At 38.5% G+C, this 23,675-nt stretch overlaps 1 protein-coding gene across 1 annotated transcript in view; it reads right to left on the bottom strand.

The window, feature by feature from the left end:
- Mnat1 (MNAT1 component of CDK activating kinase) overlaps positions 1–23,675 on the bottom strand; it is a 142,627-nt gene that overhangs the window by 73,892 nt on the left and 45,060 nt on the right. The window contains exons 2-6 of the mRNA XM_032907934.1: positions 20,243–20,395; positions 17,942–18,015; positions 9,976–10,079; positions 7,014–7,154; positions 541–666 (exon numbers count right to left, since the gene is read on the bottom strand). Coding sequence (XP_032763825.1) covers positions 541–666; positions 7,014–7,154; positions 9,976–10,079; positions 17,942–18,015; positions 20,243–20,395 — 598 coding nt within the window. The remainder of the gene's footprint in view (positions 1–540; positions 667–7,013; positions 7,155–9,975; positions 10,080–17,941; positions 18,016–20,242; positions 20,396–23,675) is intronic.

Raw genomic sequence — 23,675 nt, 5'->3', positions numbered from 1 at the left:
GGAACACCCATATAAAAGGGGACGGGGAGGGGTTAGGGGGATGTTGGCCTGGAAACCGGGAAGGGGAATAACATTTGAAATGTAAATAAGAAATACCTAATTTAATAAAGATGGGAAAAAAAATAAAAGAAAGAAAAAGAAAAAGAAAAACAGTTCCCTAACAATTTATATATGATTTTCTTTGAATTTCTTTGAAGAAGTGTTCAATACCACTATAAGTTTATAAAATAGGAAAAACAGGCCGTGGGTGTAGCTCGGTGAAGCAGCACTTGCCTAGCATGCACAAGACCCAGGTCTCACCTCCAGTAACACACCCCACCATACTAATCCTTATCATTCTGAAAAATGGTTTGACATCATTTGAAAAGTACTACTTTTCACTTTCCTTATACTTTATGTATCCATATTTCCAGACATCTAACCCAAACATACCTGTTCTTAAATATCTAAACCATTCATTTTACTGTAGAAATTACTAAGGAATTTAAAAGCATAGTACTGAAAACTCTCTTTCAAATAAACAATTAAAACAAAGCTTCCCATTTTAATTCCTGTGGAAAATGTCACCGGCTTCATGGATTTGGGCTTCTCAAGCTGCATTTCCAGCTGGGTAGATCTGTCTTTATGCTGAGCCAAGAGCAGAGCGACAGGGAGGTCGGAGCTCTCCTGCAAGAAAGAAAGTTCCATTTGAAACTCAACATGGAAAGAATAAAGCAACAACACTTCCCAAGTGCACGTCTTCTGTAAAGCATTTGATGTCAGCCTAAATATCAACTTTATATAGAATGCTTTACAAAAGAATACTAATTTTCCATAATAAGGAAGGGCTGCTGTAGACTTACAAATCTAAAGAACCTGCAAACAAGTATTTTATAAATCTACATTAAAGAGAATATAATAGGCTCCTAGTTCATCTAGCCCCCAACACATTTATTAAAGAAAGCAAGCTAATCACAAAAAGAACAGTAGAAAGGGCTCTATGACTTAGACCAGAGGGTTATCTGAGGCACGTTCTTTTCACCCAGAGTTCAGACAGTCTGAAATGCTTCCCGTTAGACTTCACTTGAGGCTGTTTGCAAACAATCCTTTTCTGTTTTGCACAATGCTAAGTAACACCATATGTGTATTTGTTTATTTTATCCTTTAGTTTTAAATTGTAAATAAAATTTTATCCAAGTAACAAAATGATAAACATTTAATATCATACATCAATACAACCCAGGACCACTGTTTATACAAATTCGTGCGTGCCCATATTTTGAGCAGCAAATATGATCCTAACGTGGAAACTGTTATTTATCCTATTGAGCAATCACATGCTTGAGATGCTGTGAAGCTAAGGTCTAAACTAAATGATACCTAGACTTCTACCTTTCTGCATTGTCAGTTAAAGAAGAACCCAGAAACACATGCAGAGAAAAAATATAAGAGTGTTTATTTTGTATACATATATGTAGAAACAAAGATAACAATAACCAAAACAGAATGAAACCCACCACTCTTCTCTTTCATACACTAAAGTTATGTGTGAAAGGCTACACAGCAAGTATAAGGCCAGCCTGGGCAATTTATTGAGGTCATCTAAAAATAAAAAGTAGAGAAAGGGACACAGCTCAGTGATGCAGTGCTGTGCCTAGCATATCTGAAACTCTAGATTCACTCCACAGGGCCACCAAAAAGCAGGGAATTGAGCATTAAAAATAGCAGTCACCCAGAATTCAATCCTCAAGAAACTCCCCCATTAACATCTCATAATATAAAGCAAGCATTACCACTGGTTCTCACTTTTCTTCCAACTCTAACCCATTAATAATTTTAGGCACAAATTAATAGCCTGATTAATTGTAGCTGATTAATACAATTAAAGTAACTGTTTTAAAGTCCCAGCATAGAAGCAGTAACAAACAACTCGATTTAACAGAATTGTTGTAGGATCAAGGCTAATATTTTTAAACTGCATTTCTTTATTTCTCTGTGTGTGTGTATGTCTCACCACATGTTATAGAGCATGTGCAGAGGTCAAAGTAAATGTGCAGGAGCTGATTCTCTCCTTCTACAAGAACATGAAGAGTTTTATAACATAGAAGGGCACGGTAGTACAGGCTGACATACCTAACAGAAAAAAATGCAGCCTTGGCTGCACAGTGAGGTCAAGGTCAACCTGGACACTGTCTTAGAAATCAAACGCAAAATTTACAAAAAAATTATTTTTGCAAGGCAGGATCACAAAAATGAAAACATATTAGGATTCAATTTTCTTCATAAAATAAATGCTAAACCTGGGTTTAGCAAGAATAAAGGTGGGTAAGAAACAACATAAGAAGAGTCTTGGGTCCCTTCGTTTCACACTTCACAACAAAGCACTTGTACTGTGTTGCTGTGGATTTCTGCGACAAGTGTAGATCTCCACTAGGCATTTTATATTAAAGAAGACTTTAAATGGGCTATAGCCAAAAGTATCTTTAAAATATATCTTTTCATACGCACAAAGTAAAGAAAGAAAAGAGAAATATTCTTGGCTAAGAAGTTAGCCCGCTGGGTTAGGAAGACAGAAGCACAGGTCAGAGTGCTTGCCCGAAAGCCTGGAGACCTGGGTTTGATCCTCCAGAACACATATAAAGACAGTAATAGACCAACTCCACAAACCTGCACATCATACACTCACATATACACATAATTAATGTATTCAAGTCAAGGGCTGGAGAGATGATAACTCAGAGGTTAAAAGCACTTGCTGTTCGCCCAGAAGATCTGACTTTTAGAACCAAACATTTTTCATTTAAAAGTGTGAGCACATAATGACTGAAATATCTGCCAAGTCTAAGGACCTATGTTTGGTTCCCAGCACCCACCTCAGGCTGCTCACAACTGCCTATAACTCCAGTTCCAATGAACCCAAAGCCCTCCTCTGGCTTTTGAGAGAACCTGAACTCCCATGCACATACCCATAAACAGATACACAAACATACACATAAATAATAAATTATTTTTAAAAGTTAAATAATTGGCTTCTGATTCATAATATTTGAAATGAATGTAAATACTTATATATAACTGATATTTATTATAAAAAGCAAAACTGCATATATAAAAGCAAGACAATGGGGCTGGAGAGATGACTCAGCAGTTAAGGTGCTGGCTGCTCTTTCAGGGAACCCAGCACTTACATTAGGCAGCTAACCCATTCGTACAAAGAGCACACACACACACACACACACACACACACACACACACACATACACTTAATTTAAAAAATATATTAAAGTGGGTTGGGGATTTAGCTCAGTAGTAGAGCGCTTGCCTAGCAAGTGCAAGGCCCTGAGTTCGGTCCCCCGCTCTGAAAAAAAGAAAAAAGAAAAAAAAAATATTAAAGCAACACAATGTGTTCACTTTAAATACATTGCTAACCAAAACCAGTTTACTATAATCTTAGTATCTCATTCACATTAAAAGAACAAATGTTTAACTGTCTTGATAGCTGGAATTTTATAAACATTAAGCATGCTAAGTATGAAACTTTAATATCAAGCCACAGAATTTACTTTAAACCTACTACTTCTCTATTTTAGCACTCAAAATGTTGGAGCCTGAAGGCCTTTCTGAGTGTTAAAAGAGAACTCAGCATGGCTGGGTGATGAGCACGTCTCCAGAGCAGAACAAGCCTGTGACGCATGCACTGGGAACACAGAGCAGGCAGGTCCGGTTTGGGGGTTACTTCTCTGTTCTAAGAATCACACTTCACCTTGGAAGGCTACAGAGCCCATATAATTGCCTAAAGGCACACTCTTTAATATTTAAAGAAATTTTAATAAGACTGCCTGTAATAGTCATTAAAAGCTTTCTAATGACCATTTTTAAAGATTATTTTAACTGACTTTAAGCAAGCCATCTGGCAAACAATATTCCTAGTAAGAATCAGCTACTACATTTGACAACAGCATTAACTCATAAAATTTAAGACATAAATGGAACAGAATTTTCAAACAGGAATATAAAAAGATTTAATAACACAGAACCTGATTAAAAATCTTTTTCCAAACTATTAAAAAATTGAATTTACAGTTAGGATTAAAATAAATGGACTTTTAGCCAACATTATGGCAAATGCAAAGCCATAAACATTCAGACCGTAACATTAAACCCTGTCACATACAGTATAATGTGCTGCCAGTGCTTTTTCAGAAGGTTAAAAAGTGACTTTGGGCATAAAGACCAAACTCAGAAAAAGAAAGAAAGAAAAGAATTCCAATAAGTCGTCTTTGCATTAAGTGTCGTTCAGGAAACATTTCAAATGCTAAACCTTTTAGACATACAGATGCCACTGTTGGCGTTCCTTCTTTATAAAAATCTAACATGAAAACACATAGAAAATACATTTTCACTTCATTAATACAGACCAATCAAGATAAAATAAATAAATGAATTTAGTTAGTCAAGGATTGAAAGTACAAAAAATTTTAATAAAGATCAAAATAATCTGTAAAAAAAAACTTTTATAGTTGAAATCAAAAAACCAAACCCCAGTGTTATTCTATAAACTATTATATACTGATTAATTGTATTAATGAATATAGTGAATTACTAAGAATTATTTAACCACTCTGTTATATAGTCTAAACGGTGAGGAAAACACGTGCAGTAATGACTTGCAGGTGAAGAAAACAGGAAGTGAGAGGGACTCACGAGAGCCAGTATAAGCTCCAGATCACACACAATGTGCGACACTGGCAAGAGCGCCTGACTTCACGCCTCACTGCATTTGAGGGGAGCTGGACGCCAACACAGCTCAATGAGGCAGCAAGACTCGGTGCTCTGAGGACTAGCGGGTTCTGGAAGTCCAACTGCTACAAAGGATTGATGGGAGACTGTGTTGGAGAAGGGTTAGAGTGGCTGGAGCACGCATTCTTCTGCTCAGATGCACAGACTTGAGTTTAGCAGCAAATTTGTTCACATAGAGAGTGGGGAGGATTTTTCACTACGTTTTTATTTATTTTATCTGAGTGCATATGTGCATGCTGTGGAGCACATGTGGAGGTCAGAGAACAAATGTGAAAATCAGTTCTTTTCTTCCACCGGGTGGGTCCTGAGGCTTGAACTCTGGCACTCAGGGTTGGCAGCAAGCACCTTTACTACTGGAGCATCTCCCCAGCCCTAGATGGGCATTTATGATGAGCACTTTCTGTCTAAACAATCCTCTATTTATTTATTCACCTACATCTAATTTAAGATGTAATCTTGCTTTTTATTTTACCTCTGGTTAACTCTTTTTGAACAAAGGCACAACAGAAAATATATTTATATTTACTCTATCATAGAATTAACAACATAGCAATTAAGACTGGAAGCGTGTCAATACTGAAGAAATGCCTCACGAAAAATGACTATATGAAGACAGTATAAAAAGGGGACACTGCAGAAACACTTGCCCAGAGAGGAACATTTTCCAGCTTGTGATGTCACCAGTATCGCAAAGGATTATATTAAGTATCAATAATAAAGTCTGAATTCAAGGAACCACAGCTCAGACCAGTCACTTTGGTTATTTGTTAACAACGCTGAATACAGAGCTAACTGCTAGAAAGTAATAACATTTCATCCAAATACGTTATTTTTCATGCAAAAATATGACATGCAGCCTCTACATTCCAATACATAATCAACATATTCAAAGCGAACTTATCAGGAAACTATTAAGAGAAAACGCTCTAAAAGCAATGTTCAGTAACACTGCTCGATGCTTGGAGACATTGAGTGAACACTGCTTATATTTATGTCAGGTATATTAATCTCTCATCTGAAGTGAAATGAATATAGACAAAAGCTGAGAAGGGGGAAGGCAGAGAGAGGGCAAGGTAAAGAAGAGGGAAAGAGTGGGGAGAGGGGAGATGAGGATGGAGGAGGACGAGGACGGAGATGACAAGGGTAGGAGTGAAATTCAGCCGTGCTCTTCAAGGTCCACAAACATGTCACATCCACAGGATCTTCATCCCTTAGGATAAATCACTTTAAATCCTTTCTAGAAGTTGGAAACATATAAAAGGGAACATATTGACTCTAATAAAAATTATAATTAAAATCATTGCCATGATTCTCTTTGGAGTAGAAATTGGGCATCAAATTAATGTAGTCTATACCAAATGCTAGAAACACATCCATTTTTTTTACAGCAGACACTATAGGTGAAGTGGTCACCATCGACCCCAAGAGGGGCAGAATCCACAGAGATGGCGCAGCTTCTGTTACTGATCAGTAGGTGCGCTATGCCAGTTTCCCAGCCCAAGCCTTCAAATCACCCTGTGGCTACTCTTCACTCCTAACTACTATTCCCACAGCTCTGAGATTCTGTAACACGTTCAACCACACAACTACAGAAGCCACATTGGCAGCAAGGAGACCCGCAGAGGACAGGATTTCAAAAACGCACTTGAATGACTTTACCGTTTTGTTTAAATATCTTACATAGATGTCTTACTATGTATCCCTGCATGTCCAGGAACTCACTCTATAGACTGGCCTCAAACTCACAGAGATCTACCTGACTCTGCCTCCTGAGTGCTGGGGTTAAAGATGAATGCCACCATATCCCATTGACTCACAGATTTGTAAGCATAAATATTATATAGGATGAGGGGTTAAGGGATGTGTCTTACCATTCATCAATAACTATTAGACACAAAAAAATCAAGCTTGCTCAGCAGGTAAAGGCCCTGATTTGCCTCGTAAGCCAAACTACCTAATCTCAAGCTTCAGAACCCAGGAAAAGGTTGAAGGAGAGAGGACCAACTCAACATTATCCTCTGACCCCCACATACACATCCTGGCAGGCACATGCTCTCCACCCAGTGCCAGCCTTATGCACAATAATAATAAATAAACGTTTTTTTAATGTAAATGTATTGGGGCAAAACTGAAAGTAAACTAAAGCAGGAACACTCTGAACTGCTATTAAATGCCATTGTTCTGCAAAACCCACGGGAAGATAAATTTTTAAGAGGTAGCTGCATTTTACTGACCAGCTCATCTAAAAAGGCCTGCTTGTTCTTCCTTTTCAGAATCTGCTGCAGCTCTTCTTCCTTTTGTATAAACAGTCGTCGTTGTTCACTTTCTTGGCGTTCTACCTCCAATGCTTCCTCCAATTCCTCCTGCTCCCGAGTCTAAACAGACATTTCCATAAGGAATGGAATTAGTTTATCAGCCAATAGCAATCCTATACCAGTCTTCTACTTTATTTACTAGAAGCATAAAGCAAATTAATCACTCGTGCTTTAATAATGTAACAATTCCATAGAGAACCAACTAGGAAACTTGTTACTTTACGTGAGTATGCACTATCCCAGACAAGGACAAACAGCACACCAAGTCCACTGAGCTCGAGCAAAGATGGAATAACTAGCCAGTACTGCCTAGCAGGGTGGTGTGGGGTGAATTTGTAATTATTATAGACAATTTGAAATCATGCAATGTATAAAACTTAACATGGATTTTCTTTGTAACTCACACATTAGGCAAATTCCTCTTTCAACAAAACACCAGGTTTTCAAGGAAAAAAAGGAGCTACACCCCAATGCTATAACCTCATTATGTGCAAAATTAAACAAGGTCTATTATATTCTGAGGACAGCAAACCCACACCTCAAGGGAACTCATTTTCAAAGCTCAAAGCCATTTCAGTTTACTGTCTTCTCTGCTCTCCTTAAGTCAGCTGCTAACTATTGTGAGCATTTCTCCTAATCATTTTACCAACCTAAACCCTTGTTATAGAAGTCAATGCTCTTAACACAAGCTTCTAAGTTAAGAAGGGAGTCCAACTTTATCCAAAAGGATTAGTAAGAGCAAGCATAAGAAGATATAACAACACGTTGTCAGTGTCTCCAATTAAGCACATCAAGTATGGATACAGCATACACAGTGTATGTAGTAATGACTATATTCATAATGGTGATATGTTTTCCTTGAGACTACACGTAATATAAACAGATTAAAGGTTCACATCCTGGTACTAATAAATATGACTTTATTTTTGCTGAGGTACTCGAATCCTAGAGGGATGTCACATTCTCTCATCTGTGGGATTAGCTCGAATCTTCCGTTATGAGTCACATTTGCAATGCTCACAAGAGTCAGGGCCTTACTAAGGGGCTATGGGGAGTGGCTTTCCAGAGAATGGAGTGAGAACTGCTCTGGCATAAAGAGTTAAATTGAAATAATGGTCTAGGAATGGTTAAACTGGGAGCAAAGGGGAAGGTAAAGGTATAATGGTGAGGAATAAAAATACTAAAGTCCTTTCAAAAAGATATATGGAAATATACTACTACTACTACTATTACTACTACTACTACTACTACTACTACTACTACTACTACTACTACTACTGAAGCTTTCTAAACTATAAAATATACATAAAGAATTAAAATTATGTATAACAGAACAACAATGTCCCTAATAAACTTGAGAGATTCGAAAATAAAAACCCCAATTCTGGGGTTGGGGATTTAGCTCAGAGGTAGAGCGCTTGTCCCCAGCTCCGAAAAAAAGAACCAAAAAAAAAAAAAAAAAAAAAAAAAATTCTAGGTATGAGTTACTTCTTTTGGAATTATTGGCCAGTGAGGTTCCATAGACCGCCAAACAATACAGGCTATTATCAATAACCATCTTCCATATTAGACAGTGAGAAGGAAAGTCCTAGAACCTGGTAAAAGCGGGCCAGTATGGATAGAAACTTTATCCCTGCTACTGAGCTTTTACGGTGCTAGAAGGCACTCTTTGTATGTTACCAGAAGAGGAGAGTAGTCATCAACCTTACTCAGCTGTGAACTCTGAGACTTACAACTGTTGTAGAGAGACATACCCACTGGGGCAATAGTGACACAAACATCATGAGAGTGACCAACCACTTTCTCACTGATTTAAGGCCTGCTCCATAAGATGAAATCCTTACTTGGCACCACTGTTGAACTTGTGGCTAGACAGGAAATAGTCCCTAAGAGAGAATCTACTACTATTACACCTCTAAATGGATATAATGTCAAAGCATCTCTTAATGACTTAGTGTTATACTCATAGATCAATGTATCTATTAACCCTAATCTGAGAAACTTTTATTGAAACTAGTTTGTGATTAACAGTGGTCCAAACTGGCCAGGGTGCAGAGACTAAGAGACGGAAGAATGCTCACTCCTAAAGAGAACATATATACTGCGCATTCTCCTCCTAAGAGAACATATGTACTGCACATTCTCCTCCTAAGAGAACATATGTACTGCGCATTCTCCTCCTAAGAGAACATATGTACTGCACATTCTCCTCCTAAGAGAACATATATACTGCACATTCTCCTCCTAAGAGAACATATGTACTGCACATTTTCCTCCTAAGAGAACATATATACTGCACATTCTCCTCCTAAGAGAACATATATGCTGCACATTCTCCTCCTAAGGCTGAAGAATGCTCACTCCTAAAGAGAACATATATACTGCACATTCTCCTCCTAAGGCTGAGGGATCAACGGAGAAGAGGCAGCAGGAAGAGTCTAAGCGCCTGAAGCAGTAGATGACTATAAAAACAATGTCTTCAGTACACATCAGAGCAACCTAGGCTAGACCAAATCCCACACGAGGAGGAAGTTGCGCACACAATTCCACTTCTGGCCATGGAGCTATTGGCAATCAATAACTGCTGTGAGAAGGACAAAGAATTTTCTCTGAGAGCGATGCTCCTGGTTAGTAAACCATGCTCTGGTAGAAAACCACACATATGAGAATATCTGAGCAGCACAAATTTCTTTTGAAATACTTCTTTAAAGGACATGAAGACGGGTGGGTGGGGAAGGGAGGGGTAAATTGAAGAAGAATTGAAAAAAGTGGGGGGTGAATATGATTAGAACACAATATATTAAACAAAGAGCTAATAAAATCCTCTTAAATATTATGTGAAAGATGTTACTCATACAAAAGAAAATACTTAGCAACCAACCAGCTTTAATTTATTTTTCTGAATGACATCTTTGTTTTCTTTTTGATATATTTCCATTTTCTTTTTAGTGTTCTCCAAATCCACGTTGTTGGTCAAATTGAAAACTGTAACAAAAGGAAACACTGTCATAAATTTTTATAGTTTTAATAGAAATCCTAAGGTGATTATAAAAGCCAAAAAGTCAGCATTCTGACTTCTTACTCATGGGATTAACAGTCTTTATGGTTCTACTTGTATCTTTTAATTATCTATCTTATTGAGTTGCTCATGATCACCTTTAACTCTAGCTCCAGGAGTAACTGCTAATCTCTGCCCTCTACAGAGGCACTTATGTGGTACATCTAGGGACACACACATGAACACTCACACAAACGTAAACTTAATAAAAATAAATCAAAGACTAAGTTACCTATATTGCAAACATCTATGGAATATGTAATACAGGTACTTGATCTAATTACCTCACTTAGCCTAATTCATACATGGCAGGTATAGAGTTGTGTTATTAAATGTGTGTGCATGCGTGTGTTTGTGCTCTACACAGTGTGTGACGGTCACAAGACAACTTGCAGGTGTCAGTTCTCTCCTTCCACCACATGGTTCCCAGGAGTAGACCTCAGGTCATCAGATTTGCAGCAGGTACCCTTACCCACTGATCCATCTCCCCAGTCCCAGATGTGGTCTAAAACTAACAAATAGCTTGGCCAAAGTATACGGCTAAGAATCATTAGAGCCAGCACTGTGGTGTAGGTAAATCCCAAACTCTGAACTTTTATCAAGAACGAATTTGTTGTTTCTGCAAATGCTTGCCCAACTGAGTAACTTCCCCCTATAGAAGCTCCACATATCTAAGACTGCAGCTTTCCAATCTACACCCAGAGAACAATGTCAATCTCAAGATCTGACCCCCCACCATCTCCATCTTAATCATCAGCTCTTCCTTACCTCACTTTGCACTAACAATTCCCCTTCTGTGAATGCTAAAAAAAACATTACTTCTTACCAGTCTCTTCGACTTGTCTACTTTCTACCCATTATAATTTTGTAATGTACATATCTTGTTATACCTACTAGAATGTTTATTTACTACTGTTTTAAACTTGCTGTTAAATATAAGTGAAAAACAAGTAAACTTCAGTTCTAAGTGAAATTTATATGGTTAGATGAAGTTAATTTCTTTTATAATTATAAATGCCACAATAAATCCTAATAAAAGCAAACAGACTGTTTATTTCATTTTCACTTAGAAAATAAAGGTATTAGCAAAATTATAGATGTAAATTGTGATCACAGATAATATAACCTCTTTCAAAAATAAGGATCATAAAATTGAATTACTAAGACAAAAACTTCTTAGATGAAGCAAGCGTATTCATGTCACAGGGAACGACAATGTCATGACAGCCTCAGAGAAGGAACAGCAACTAACTCTCTGTGTAACAATCATTTGACCCTCTGTTTGCTGCTGTAGCTCAGATGTTGACCTGACTCTAATCAAGAATTAAATGCAAACAAAAAACTTATTATATTTTCTGGAAGATTTAACGTTATTTAAGTACAATTTTAAAGTCTTTTGACATTCAGAATTTACAATTAAAGCCCTTTGGGCTTTCTTATCCTTTAAAAGTAAGTCTTTTCTGCACTCAAAGAATAATCTGATTATTATGAAGCAAAAAACAAATGTTTGAGATGGCCCCTGGGGCGAGGAGCACAGAAAGTTCTATGTGCCTATTGTCCTGCTGCTCACAGAGAAGGGCCTGATGTCAATGCCACAGAAAGGCTCATCTTCACATGTACCTTCTGTTGTAAGTTTCTGATACCATCATTCAAAATTGCGTTTAATTTTTATATGTATGCTATTCAAGGAATTCATAATGATCATAAGGATTCATAATGATCTTGATTTAACAATATATCTTCATCCCCATCTTCTGCCTCCTCAAACCCTGGCCTGAGCTAACCTCCTGTCTCTAAACCTCTGGTCTATGTGTAAGCACCTACCCTTCTACCACACCACCAAAGTCAGACAGCTCTTCACACCTTTCAAAAACAGCTCCAGACAACTTCCTTATTGGCGATGGGCTAGTAGATGATGTGAGGTCTTTTTGATTTGCTTGTTTGTTTGTTTTATGACAGGGTTTCCTTTGCAGCCCAGGCTGGTCTATAACTCATGACCATCTTGCTTCAGTCTTTTGGGTATTAGAATTTGCATGCATTTACTACCACACCACACCAAAGTCTTATCCACTCTTATCTCTGACTATTCTTCAGTACCCCATATTCCAGACATCGACCACTAACTACTCATTAGACCTATCATGTATTTTCAAAGCACTGTGAGCGAGAAAAGTCTGCTAGGCAAACTATTTACTAGCAATGTGAACTTGTGCATAATACTTGAATTCTCTGTGCTTGTTCTGTATATACAAGAGGACTAAAAGTGCCTGTCTCAGAATTTTGAAAATTATGGTGTGTATGAAGCTCACTCTGGTCATCAGTAAGTGTCTACTAAACTAACATTTTGTTCTTTGAGTAATAGAGAAAGTCAATACAGGCATCAAAGTATCTTTGAAAGCAAAAGTAGACAGCTACAGAAACAAGATTCTGAAACAGTTTTATTCCTACAATAACAATCAGAACAACGCCACTGAACTAAGTGGTAGAACTAAACTAACATCTTTATTCCATCCCTTATTTCTGCAGACTCCCCGTGTGACAAAACAAACCAACTAAAAAATAATAATAATTCTACAACTTGCATTGCCTTTTGTTGGGAAAGGGTTGTGTAGTGAGTACAGGTATACATATGTGTGTATGCATCTGAGGGAAAAGGGATGAGTTTAGGTATCATTTTCTGTTATTTTTGTCTTTTTTTTTCCAGAGCTGAGAACAGAATCCAGGGCAAGCGCTCTACCACTGAGCCAAATCCCCAATGCCAGGTATCATTTATTTAATGGAGGATATCAACCTTATAATTTTTTTTTCTCCCCAAAGACACAGTTTCTTTGTGTAGCTCCAGCTGTCCTGGAACTTGTTCTGTAGACCAGGCTGGCCTTGAACTGGTGGAGATTCGTCTGTCTCTGCCTCCTGAGTGCTGAGTGCAAAGGTGTGCACCATCACTACCTGGCATCTACCTTGTTTGAGACAGAATGTGTGGCGTGGATTAGGCTGGCAGGCCTCAAGCCCCATGGATCTGCTGTTTCTGCCTCCTTAGTGCTGGGATTACAAACACCAGCCAGCACAACTGATCGTCTCACCTGGGTCGCGGGAGTTGAACTCAGGTCCTCAAGCTTGCAGAGAAGGCACTTTGCCAGCTCTCCCAGCCCTCCAACTTGCATTATCTTGATTAACACCACTGAACGGAAGTGTTCAAGGTCATATTCCAAGTCATCTGTCTATTCTTTCTAACCCCCAATGTCAAATCAGTGAGTGAATATTCTCTAAAATGTCCTTTACTATGCCACCACTACTCTTTACTCTGAGTTCCCTACTTCTTATCCATACTACTGAAACCATCTTTTAAAAACTTCACTGACTCTCTATGAGCCACCGACTAAATCTTACTGACAACCAAGTTTACAGTTTCTTATTTCATATATACTCCTGAAAATTTAATAAGTATGGGTGTTTTAGTCAGACAGTGGTGGCACACACCTTTAATTCCAGCACTCAAGAGGCTTAGACAGGCAGATCTCTGTGAATTCAAGGCCAGCTTGGGCTACAGAGCTATTTCTGGGACAGCTAAGGATACACTGAGAAACTCTGTCTCAAAAACAAAACAAAACAAAAACAAAAAAACAAAAGATATGGGTGTTTTGCCTACATGCATATCAGTGCATATCTGTGCAACATGCCTGCCCGGTGGCCTTGGAGGCAAAAAGAAGGCTTAAGGTGTCCTGGGATCAGAGTTACAAACAGTTGTGTGATGCCACCTGAGTGCTGGGAATCAAACCTGGATGCTCTGAAGAGCAGCCCCGCTCTCAACCACTGAACTACCTCTCCAGCCTTTTTAACAAGCAATAACTGGATATATGTACAGGATGCAATGTGATAGTTGGTATATGTAAACATACGGAATTACTGCAGCAATCTGATTAGCAAACCAATCACATTGCATGCTCTTTTTTGTACTGGGACCAATTAACAGGTGGTATCTAATTGCGATTTTAATTTGCATTTCCCTGATAATTAGTGATGCTGAGGGTCATTGCAGATAACTATTAGCTATCTGTAGTTTTCTAGAGATGTCTACTTGTTAATAAGGTTATTTGCATTCTTGCCATAGAGTTATTAAAGGTTTGTATAAATTTCAGAGAAGTGATGGTTTGAATGACATGTCCCCATAGCCTCAGACATGCATGGTCCCAGATGGTAGTGCTGTTTGGGAGGGCTTAAAGACACTCTTGCCATTCCCTACACATGCACTCTCTAATTCACGCTTGTGGTTTGAGTCACCATGTCTACTGCTTACTGTCATGCTTCCCTACCATGACGACGATGGACTCTTATCCCTCCAGGACGGTGAGCCAAAGTAAACTCTTTCTTGTCAAAGTTACCTAGGTCATGGAATTTTATCACAGCAGTAGAAAAGGAATTGCTAAAGTCGTTAATGGTAGTGTTATGGTCTGCAAATGGCTCCTCCTCTTCTGTGGACTGTCTTTATTTTGTATCTCCTTTGCTCTGGTGAAGCCCTGTAATGTGAAGAGTCCTCTCCTCTTCCTCTCCTTTTCTCCTCTCTGCCCCCTGCTTTCCTCCTCACCTCCTCCCTCAAGAATATTTTAATTGAACAACACATACTATAAATATGCACTTGAGACAGTTGATTTTAATGTAAGTTTGCCACCATAGAAACATTTGAGCATGGAGCTTCGCCTGAGAAGTTGTACTGATTACCTAATTGGAAGTGGAAAGGCCACACCAAATGCACCTTCCAGGAGCAGCCCAAAGAGGAAGCTGGCTTACTTTTTGCTTGCTTGGCCTCCCTCTTGCTACCACATGAATTTACCCTGATGCTGCTGGTGATGGTAGTTCCTTTGTTGCTATCAGAACCAGCTTCTCCAGGTTTCTATCATTGACTGAGGAATGGGGGATCCACCAACTCTCTCTGTCTTCACAGCAGATGGGGACAATTGAGGCACATCGCCCCATAGACTGAGCAACTCCTGAGCTGTCAGCTTCTCCTGTGTGAGACAGGCATGGTGGGACCCTGACTGTGGAAGACAGTCCAAACTCAAGGACCAAGAAACTACAAGTGCTGCAGCCTCTCAGATGTGAGACAGCTACTGTCACTATTTCAGTGAAAACTAAATTTTTATAGCATATACCACGCACGCACGCATACACGCACAAAATGAATTAATATAATTTTCATTCCACTGATTCTGTTCCTTTAGGGAACCCTAACTAAACCAGTGTGGTGGTTTGAGCTAAGAATGGCCCCCATAGGCTCATATGTTTGAATACTTGGTCCCCAGTTGGTGGAACTGTTTGGAAAAGATGAGGAAGGATTATGACCTTGTTAGAGGAGCTATGTCACTACCTTTGAGGTTTCAAAAGACTCAAATCATTTCCAGTGTGCTCTGTCTCCTGAGTGTAAATCAAGATATAAGCCCAATTCAACTCTGTCTTCCATAAGTTGCCTTGGTCATCGAGTGTCATCTCAACAATAGAAAAGAAACCTAGGACAAGCAGTCATTCTCTAACTGAATAAAGTCTCATCTTTATTTGAAGTTCGGCTTCTTATATAAATCATAACTACTACCTAAAGTGCTATTTCTAATTTTTAAAGGGAAACAAAAGCATAGTTACATAATTCTGGAATAAATTGCATAATATAATAAGCACAATTGGCCTGAGAAAGCTTGATCACTGATGCAAATAATTTATGGTGTATAACTGAGCTGGAGAGCAGAATAGAGACTCACTTGAAGACAGCTTTTAATGGAGAGCATTTACCATGCATCATTATGCTGCGGCATGAGTCAGCACAGTCTATGGAAGGACAGGGAAATGTAAGAAGCTCCAATGAGACAACTAACTAGACAATGGTTCAGAGTTTCTGCGCACTTTAAAGACACACTCTCATAAAAATATATATAAAAGCATAATCATTTTCAAATCAAATGCACTGATGGTTTCTGTATCTGGTGATACAGAGTAAGATGGTGGCTCATTGGTTAACTGCTTGCTATACATACATAAGAACCAAAGTTTGGATCCCCAGCACCCACATAAAAACCAAGGCACAGAAGCATATACCTGTAACCTCAGCACTGAGATGCAGAGACAGGAAATTCCAGGGATTTGCTCACCAACCAGTCTAGCCAATAGGTGAGCTCCACATTCAGCTGTCTTAAGAAGTAGAGAATAACAGAGAAAGATACCCATCACTTTCCTCTGGCCTCCATGCACATATGCATGGGTATACATACCAACATACATATACATAGAAAGAGAGAAAAATATTATAGGCCAGGTATGATGGTACATGCCTATAATCTCAGACTCTGGGAAGCAGAGGCAAGAAGATTCTTTGCAAGCTCAAAGCCAACATGATATACGTTAAACAGTGGGTCTCCCTCTCAAAGAAAAGAAAATACTACATGTTGTATAGTCATACTTCCCAAGCTTACTCTGTCCTTTAATACTCGTGCCTACTTCTAAACACATTGGCATTCACAATTCTACCATCTTCTTAGTACAATCCTCAGGTTCTCATGGCTGCTAGTATACATAAAGCACAAATGAGTACATTAGAATGAAAAAGCACCAGTTCTAAGATACTGAAATAGATCAGAAAAATACTTAAATTACTTTCTGCACATGTCCCTATTGTGTTCTGTACATGCTCCCACTGAGACATAATAAATAACTCAGACTTTAAAAGGAAATTTTTAAAAAATTTAATATTAATTCTAAAGAATTTGAATTTCTAATTTTTTATATATAATACTTTCTAATGATTCCTTTTATTATATTTTAATAATAAAGTTTAAATTGGGAAAATAAAAAAATGACTGTTTGACGCTCACAGTTTCAGTCTAATTTTCACAGGCTATTTATTCCCTTTTATCATTTCTAAACCTGTACTCTGTAATAAATACAGCAACTTTCTGTTTTATTTTTACTTACTTAATGTGTGCTTTACATTTATTTATTTAGTGCACATATGTGGTGGCCAGAGGACAACTTAGAGAGTTGATGCTCTCCTTCCACTTTGGGGGGGTGGGGGGCAGAGATAGGCCTCAAGTCTTCATGCTTAGTGGCAAGCACCCTTACCTGCTGAGTCATCTCACCAAGTCTAATTATCACACATTAAAAAGCATAATTTTTAATCAGTATTTCACAACTTCACACCTTTGAGCAGTTCTGAAACTCTCTTTAGCAAAAAAGAAATAAACGTCCATTCCTAGCCCATCACTGACAGAGGGGAAGCAGACAGAAACAATACACTTTTATGAGGCAAACACCTTATGACTCACCACACTGAAAAGAAACGCTAAGACCATTCTAACTTCTGCCTTGAAAACCCTGACTAGTCAAATGCTCAACAGTCAAATGCTTCTAAGTCTTCCCAACCTACTGTTACACGACAGCATAAATGACAGTGAACGTTTTTATCTCCTTATCACAGACAGAGGAGAAAGAACACCTACAAAGTCGATCAAAGCACTTCCTTGCTTATATGCTTGGGTAGAGCTGGTAAGTGCCCATACACCCTCTGTCTTAGCTAAAGAATGCTACCTCTACTAATAATTTCTCCAAGATAAAATTACTCAAGAATGCCCTTTAGTATGATTTAAATTTGGCAAATGTAACTCGACTGCAAAAAAAAGTAACCTGTGAACATTGGCAACCACTACTACATCAAAATCCATCAGAAGCCTTTTGTGTGAGACATTGTCTAGGCATCTAAAAGAGAACAGCACAAGATCTCTCAAGGCTAGCATATCAAATTAAAACATACCGATTTCCTCCACTTCTTCCAGAAAATCATTATACTCTCTTAAACTAGGAAAATCTTCTTCCCTTTTATTGTATCTACAGAGAAGAAAAATATCAAAGTATTACAAGTCATTGTAGACCATTTTATATAACCAGCTTGCACAACCCTACCCAATTCAAGAATGACGTATAGAAAAAGACTGCTTATTATGTAAAACACTGTATTCTTGATGCCAGGTTTAAAACTAAACCAAGAATGAAAGCTGGGTTTGGAGGGTGGGGGGTTGCTGGTTTTGTTTTGTTTTGTTTTTCTGGTTCTTTTGGAGGGCGTGGAAGGTGGATTTCTGTTCACAAAAGGCATGTGTTCTACCACTGAGCTATGCATGTGCTCAAAAACACTATTCTTCAAATTCTTATGACTAGAGAGTAATGCAGAATCAGGAGAGAACGGTATCACATGCACAATTCTTAAAAGACCAAGGTAAAAAGATGTAATGACATACTTCAGGGATTTAGAAAACAACTTAAGTAAGACATATCACTGTAAATTATATTACTTATTTATTATAGAGCCATTAATCCCAGAAAACTGAAGCTCAGTTGAAAGAAGGACTCTCATTTTTTTCATGACAATATGATCTAAAAAATGTTAGGTCTGCCAGCAAGTGGTGGCTCACATCTTTAATCCCAGGCCCGGAAGGGAGAGGCAGGCAGATTAGTGAGTTCAAGGCCAGCCTGGTCTACAGAGTGAATTCCAAGACAGCAAGGATTACACAGAGAAAAAAACGCTACAACATCAACATTTGGGGGGCGGGGTGGAGGTCACAAAAATAAGTAAATGTAATGTACCTGTGAATAATGACAAAACTGAAAAAGTTAAAGATGAAAGATCAGAATGTAAAAGATGGCTCTTTGAAGTAATACAAGTGAAAAGAAGATCAGCTGGTCACTGATAAAAGTATTACAAATCTACCATAACTAGCAAGATATTACTAAACCATTAGTAAAATATAGACCCCCAAAAATAAGAACTGAGAGGGGATGGAGAGGTGCTCAGTGGCTAAGAGTCTGTATTACACTTGGGATAACAAGGTCATAAAAAAAGGAAGCTTGAGTGCTGTGGCCATTTCTTCTGCCTTCTTTCTCTTCGCCCCACGTTGGGTAGGCATCAGAGGCCCATCGCCTCCATGCTCCATCCCAGACACTATGAGGAGGGCTCCAGGAGGAATTGGCTAGGACTGCGTGTTGGATCTAGATTTGCCGCACCGTTCTTTACAATATGGCACCAAGAAACTGGGAAGCAAGGATGCCTAACTCATCCTTTATTTTAACAGATAATGAAAAATATTTAAGAGGTGTGATCTCTGAAAAGTGGCTTCAACTCTTGAACTCTCATTCTAGATAAGACTATAAATGAACTAATGACATGAAAAAAAGGAAAGAAAAAAGAAACTGTCCTACTCTTGCAGAAGACCAGAGTTCAGTTCCCAACACCCCATCTGGTACATTACAACTGCCTGTTACACAGCTCCTGGTGGATCTAACACCAACACCTCTGGCTCCCAGAGCACCAGCATTCATATGTGTAAGTCCACACACAGATACACACTTACAATACAGATAATTTAAAAACAAAGTAAACCATTTCTAAAGATTAAGAAGTAAGGTACGGGCTAGACACGCGGCTCAGAGGCAGAGCTTAGAGTACTCAAGGCATTGGGTTCAATCCTCAACACCAAAACCAAAACAAAACCTTAAGAAATGGTATTAATTTTAAAATAATAAAGTACCTTATAACAAAAGGGCAAATAAAATGAAACTCAAAACTACTAACAAATCATAAAAATATACCCACATGCATGCCAAAAAAAGTATAGCTAATATTTAAGTGTTGAAATAAGCTTCAAACTGACACTTAAATGTCACCTCTTTAGTCTTTATAATAAATTTGTTTTGTTTGCTGCTTTAATTTGTCTCTTTGATAGCCTATGCTACTTTATTAGTAAGCCATGGGAAGGTTTACAGCTATTTTATACATATCTTAATTACTGCTAATACATAAAACAGATATTTATTTGACAAGTAATAAATAGCAAATAAATAAACTGTGAAGACATCAAGAAGGCTTTCCTTTAACAAAGGTTAGATATTACACAGTTCTCTATAAACTCAACGATTTTGTAAAACAAGTATATAGATGATTTTATAACTACTTTGTTACTTGCCAGTTTATTCAAAATTACATAAGCAAATAATAACAACGACTATTGAAATAACTGTTTTTGTTTTCTTTGCTAGCCAAACCCATGACAAGAACACTTACATCTTTAGTACTTTTTTCCGAATTTCAACCTCCTTGTCAACAGTGGGATCTTCAAAGAGCTGTACCCTGAAGTTGCTCTTTCTCAGTGGAGTACCACACTCCGGACAGTTTCCAGCTCCTCTTACAAACAGTAAGTCCACACAACTCTCACACCTATAAAGAAAGAACACAATGTAGCAATAGTAGTAATAGTAGTAATAATAATAGTTAAACAAGAAGGGGTCATGAATGTGAAAGGAATTGGGACAGAAAGAACTAGAGTAGGGAGACAAAGGGAAGGAAATGCTGTAAACATGGTATTCCTGAATGAAATTCTCAAAAGGAAGTAAAGAAGGAAAGAAAACATAATATTTAAGGTAGTATTCAAATCTACACGTCTGCCCTTCAAGGTAGGATTGAGGATTGGGGATGAAATTTTCATTGATACTTACAATTTCATAGAAAACAAAACTTTGGAATACCATTTTTATTTGGCAATTACTTTTTAGACATAGATAACCGAGACGATATCGATTATAGAACTATAAAGAGTAAATAAATTAAATGAAGTACTAAAAAGAAAGGAACACAGAAGAGATGAGGAATGACAAGGCTTCCCTATGCACTATCATGGCACTTCCAAAATGCTCCAAGCATCCCCAACTCAAAATGCCAAAATGGGGCTGACGCGATAGCTCAGTCAGGAAAGTGTTTGTATGAAGACATGAGTTTGGGCTTCCAGCAGCCACAGAGAAGCTAGGTGTGGTGGCGCAATACTGTAATCCCATTACTGAGGAAACAGAGACAGAAGGATGCTCTGACACTACCTAGTAAAAGTACCTGGATAACATATGAGCCCAGATTCACTGAGAGACCTCATCTCAAAACATAAGGTGGAGGGCAACTGAGGAAAACATCCAACATTGGCCTGCCCCTCCCTCCCTTCCTCCCCCTCTCCCCCCTCTCTGTTTCCCAACCTCTCTCTCACACACACAAAAATATATATATAGACTCTAAATCACTGTAAATTTTAAAATCTTAATGACAAAAAATTTCACAGAGCATAGCAGTCACTCCCAAGATCAACGAAACCTTAAGAAAAACCACTCTGAACTTGGAGGTAAAGGGAATATTTAATTTCTACTACATCTTGAGGTTAGAAGAGACCTCGACTACAGAAGTTGAAAATGAACATTTTTTAACCAATTATAGTTTATAAGGAAAGAATCATATGAAATATTAAAAAGTACAAAGCCTCAAAAATTCCTTATTTCCAGGCATTAGAGACTAGATTCAATTAATAATTCGGTTATTCAGAATAGATGTTAAATATCTTAATATTTCTAAAATATTCATATTTAGGGCTGAAAAGATAGATCAATGGGTAGGCACGCTTATTTTATACAAACATGAGGACCTGAGTTCAGATCCAAGTAAAAAGTTGGGCATCTGCCCCACATGTGGCCCATGCATATACAGCCACCCAATTAGACAAGATGGATGAAGCAAAGAAGGGCAGGCCGACAGGAGCCGGATGTAGACCTCTCCTGAGAGACACAGCCAGAATACAGCAAACACAGAGGCGTATGCCAGCAGCAAACCACTGAACTGAGAACAGGACCCTCATTGAAGGAATCAGAGAAAGAACTGGAAGAGCGTGAAGGGGCTCGAGACCCCATATGAACAACAATGCCAAGCAACCAGAGCTTCCAGGGACTAAGCCACTACCTAAAGACTATACATGGACGGACCCTGGACTCTGACCTCATAGGTAGCAATGAATATCCTAGTAAGAGCACCAGTGGAAGGGGAAGCCCTGGGTCCTGCTAAGACTGAACCCCCAGTGAACTAGATTGTTGTGGGGAGGGCGGAAAGGGGGGGGGGGTGGGGGGGGGAACACCCATAAAGAAGGGGAGGGGGAGGGATTAGGGGGATGTTTGCCCGGAAAAAGGGAAAGGGAATAACATTCGAAATGAAAAAAAAAAATTAAAATTAAAAAAAAAAAAAAAAAAAAAATTAAAAAAAAAAAAAAAAAAAGTTGGGCATCAGCACATAGGCATCTCTAACCCTCGTGCTGTGGAGAACAGAGGTGAGGACTGGAGAGGCTTGCTAGCTACTACCTAGCTCCAGGGTCGGTGAGATACCAACTCAAAGGAATTGAGCAGAGAGTGACAGAACAGGACACCCACTATCATCCTCTCATCCCCAAGCAAGCATAGTGGTACATACAGCCACACACCCATGTGCATACAAAACACATACATATACCATACTAAACATATACATATATATATATATATAAACACACAAACAAAATAAATAATATTCCTTAGTGTTTTATATATTAAACATATATTATTTGTTCATTATTTGCACATTTCCACTTTTTAAAATTCCGCTTTAATCACTTCCCATGCAGAGCAACATGCTCAAGTTTTGACGTGACTTACTGTAATACCATCTTAGTCAGCATTCTATTTGAAGAGACACTTTAACCAAGTCAAGTCATATAAAAGGAAGGATTTCATTGTGGGCTTGATCATAATTTCAGAGGTTTAGTCCATTATCTTCATGATGGCACACAAGCAGAAATGGTGTTAGAAAAAATAGCTGAGAGCTATATACTTATCTGCTGGCCTGGAGAGAGATGCTAGGCTTGGCTTGGGCTTTTGAAACCTCACTTCCTCCAACAAGGCCACACCTTCCAATCCTTTCAAACAGGGCCACTTTCTGGTGACCAAGCATTTGCATCTATGAGCCTATGGGAGACATTCTTATTCAAGTCACCACAAATACATACCTTACCCATGATTCTCTATGAGAAAGACACATTACTACAGTGGTAGGAAACCAAGAAAACGTGAAAGACTACTACCAAGACGAGATGAAAGAGCGGCCAAGGGCCTGATTGACAAAACAGCAGCGACATTTCAACAACTAAAGATACCTCCAGCTCCTTCTCTACTCCTCCTGCAGGGATCATGACCCTGCTTCCCCACAGTCTCTGTCCTTCTTACCCTGGTATGGTACTACACCCCACTGACAGACCCTCCCATGATGCCAACAATAGACCCTCCTCCTCCTCGGAGGATGCCCAAGGGACTGGCTGCTGGAATAGGGCCAACCACATATCCATGATCCCCACATCTCCAATTATGAGACCTCCCATTAGCATTATGACAGTGCCCACCGGGACTGGCATGACCCAGCTAGACAGATATAGAGCAGATGGGTTCCTTATTAGTTTGGTATTACTTGTTCTGTTTCCTCAGATCTCAGTGCTTGAGCCTGAGTGTGTTTTAGCTTCATGATTTAAAAAAAAAAAAAAAAAAAGTCCCCCTTCCTAGCAAGACAATAGTTGTGAAAGAGGGAAGAAGGATAAAAAAAAAAGTGAAGTTGTCACTTGCATTATAAAATGTGAAAATAAAATTGTCAGTTGTTTTAGTTTTTAAAA

The sequence above is a fragment of the Rattus rattus genome, chromosome 7 (genome assembly GCF_011064425.1).
Source record: "Rattus rattus isolate New Zealand chromosome 7, Rrattus_CSIRO_v1, whole genome shotgun sequence".
In the NCBI taxonomy this organism is placed as follows: Eukaryota; Metazoa; Chordata; class Mammalia; order Rodentia; family Muridae; genus Rattus; species Rattus rattus.
Note: the sequence above shows the minus strand (reverse complement) of the source record. Positions and strands in the feature narration are given on the sequence as shown.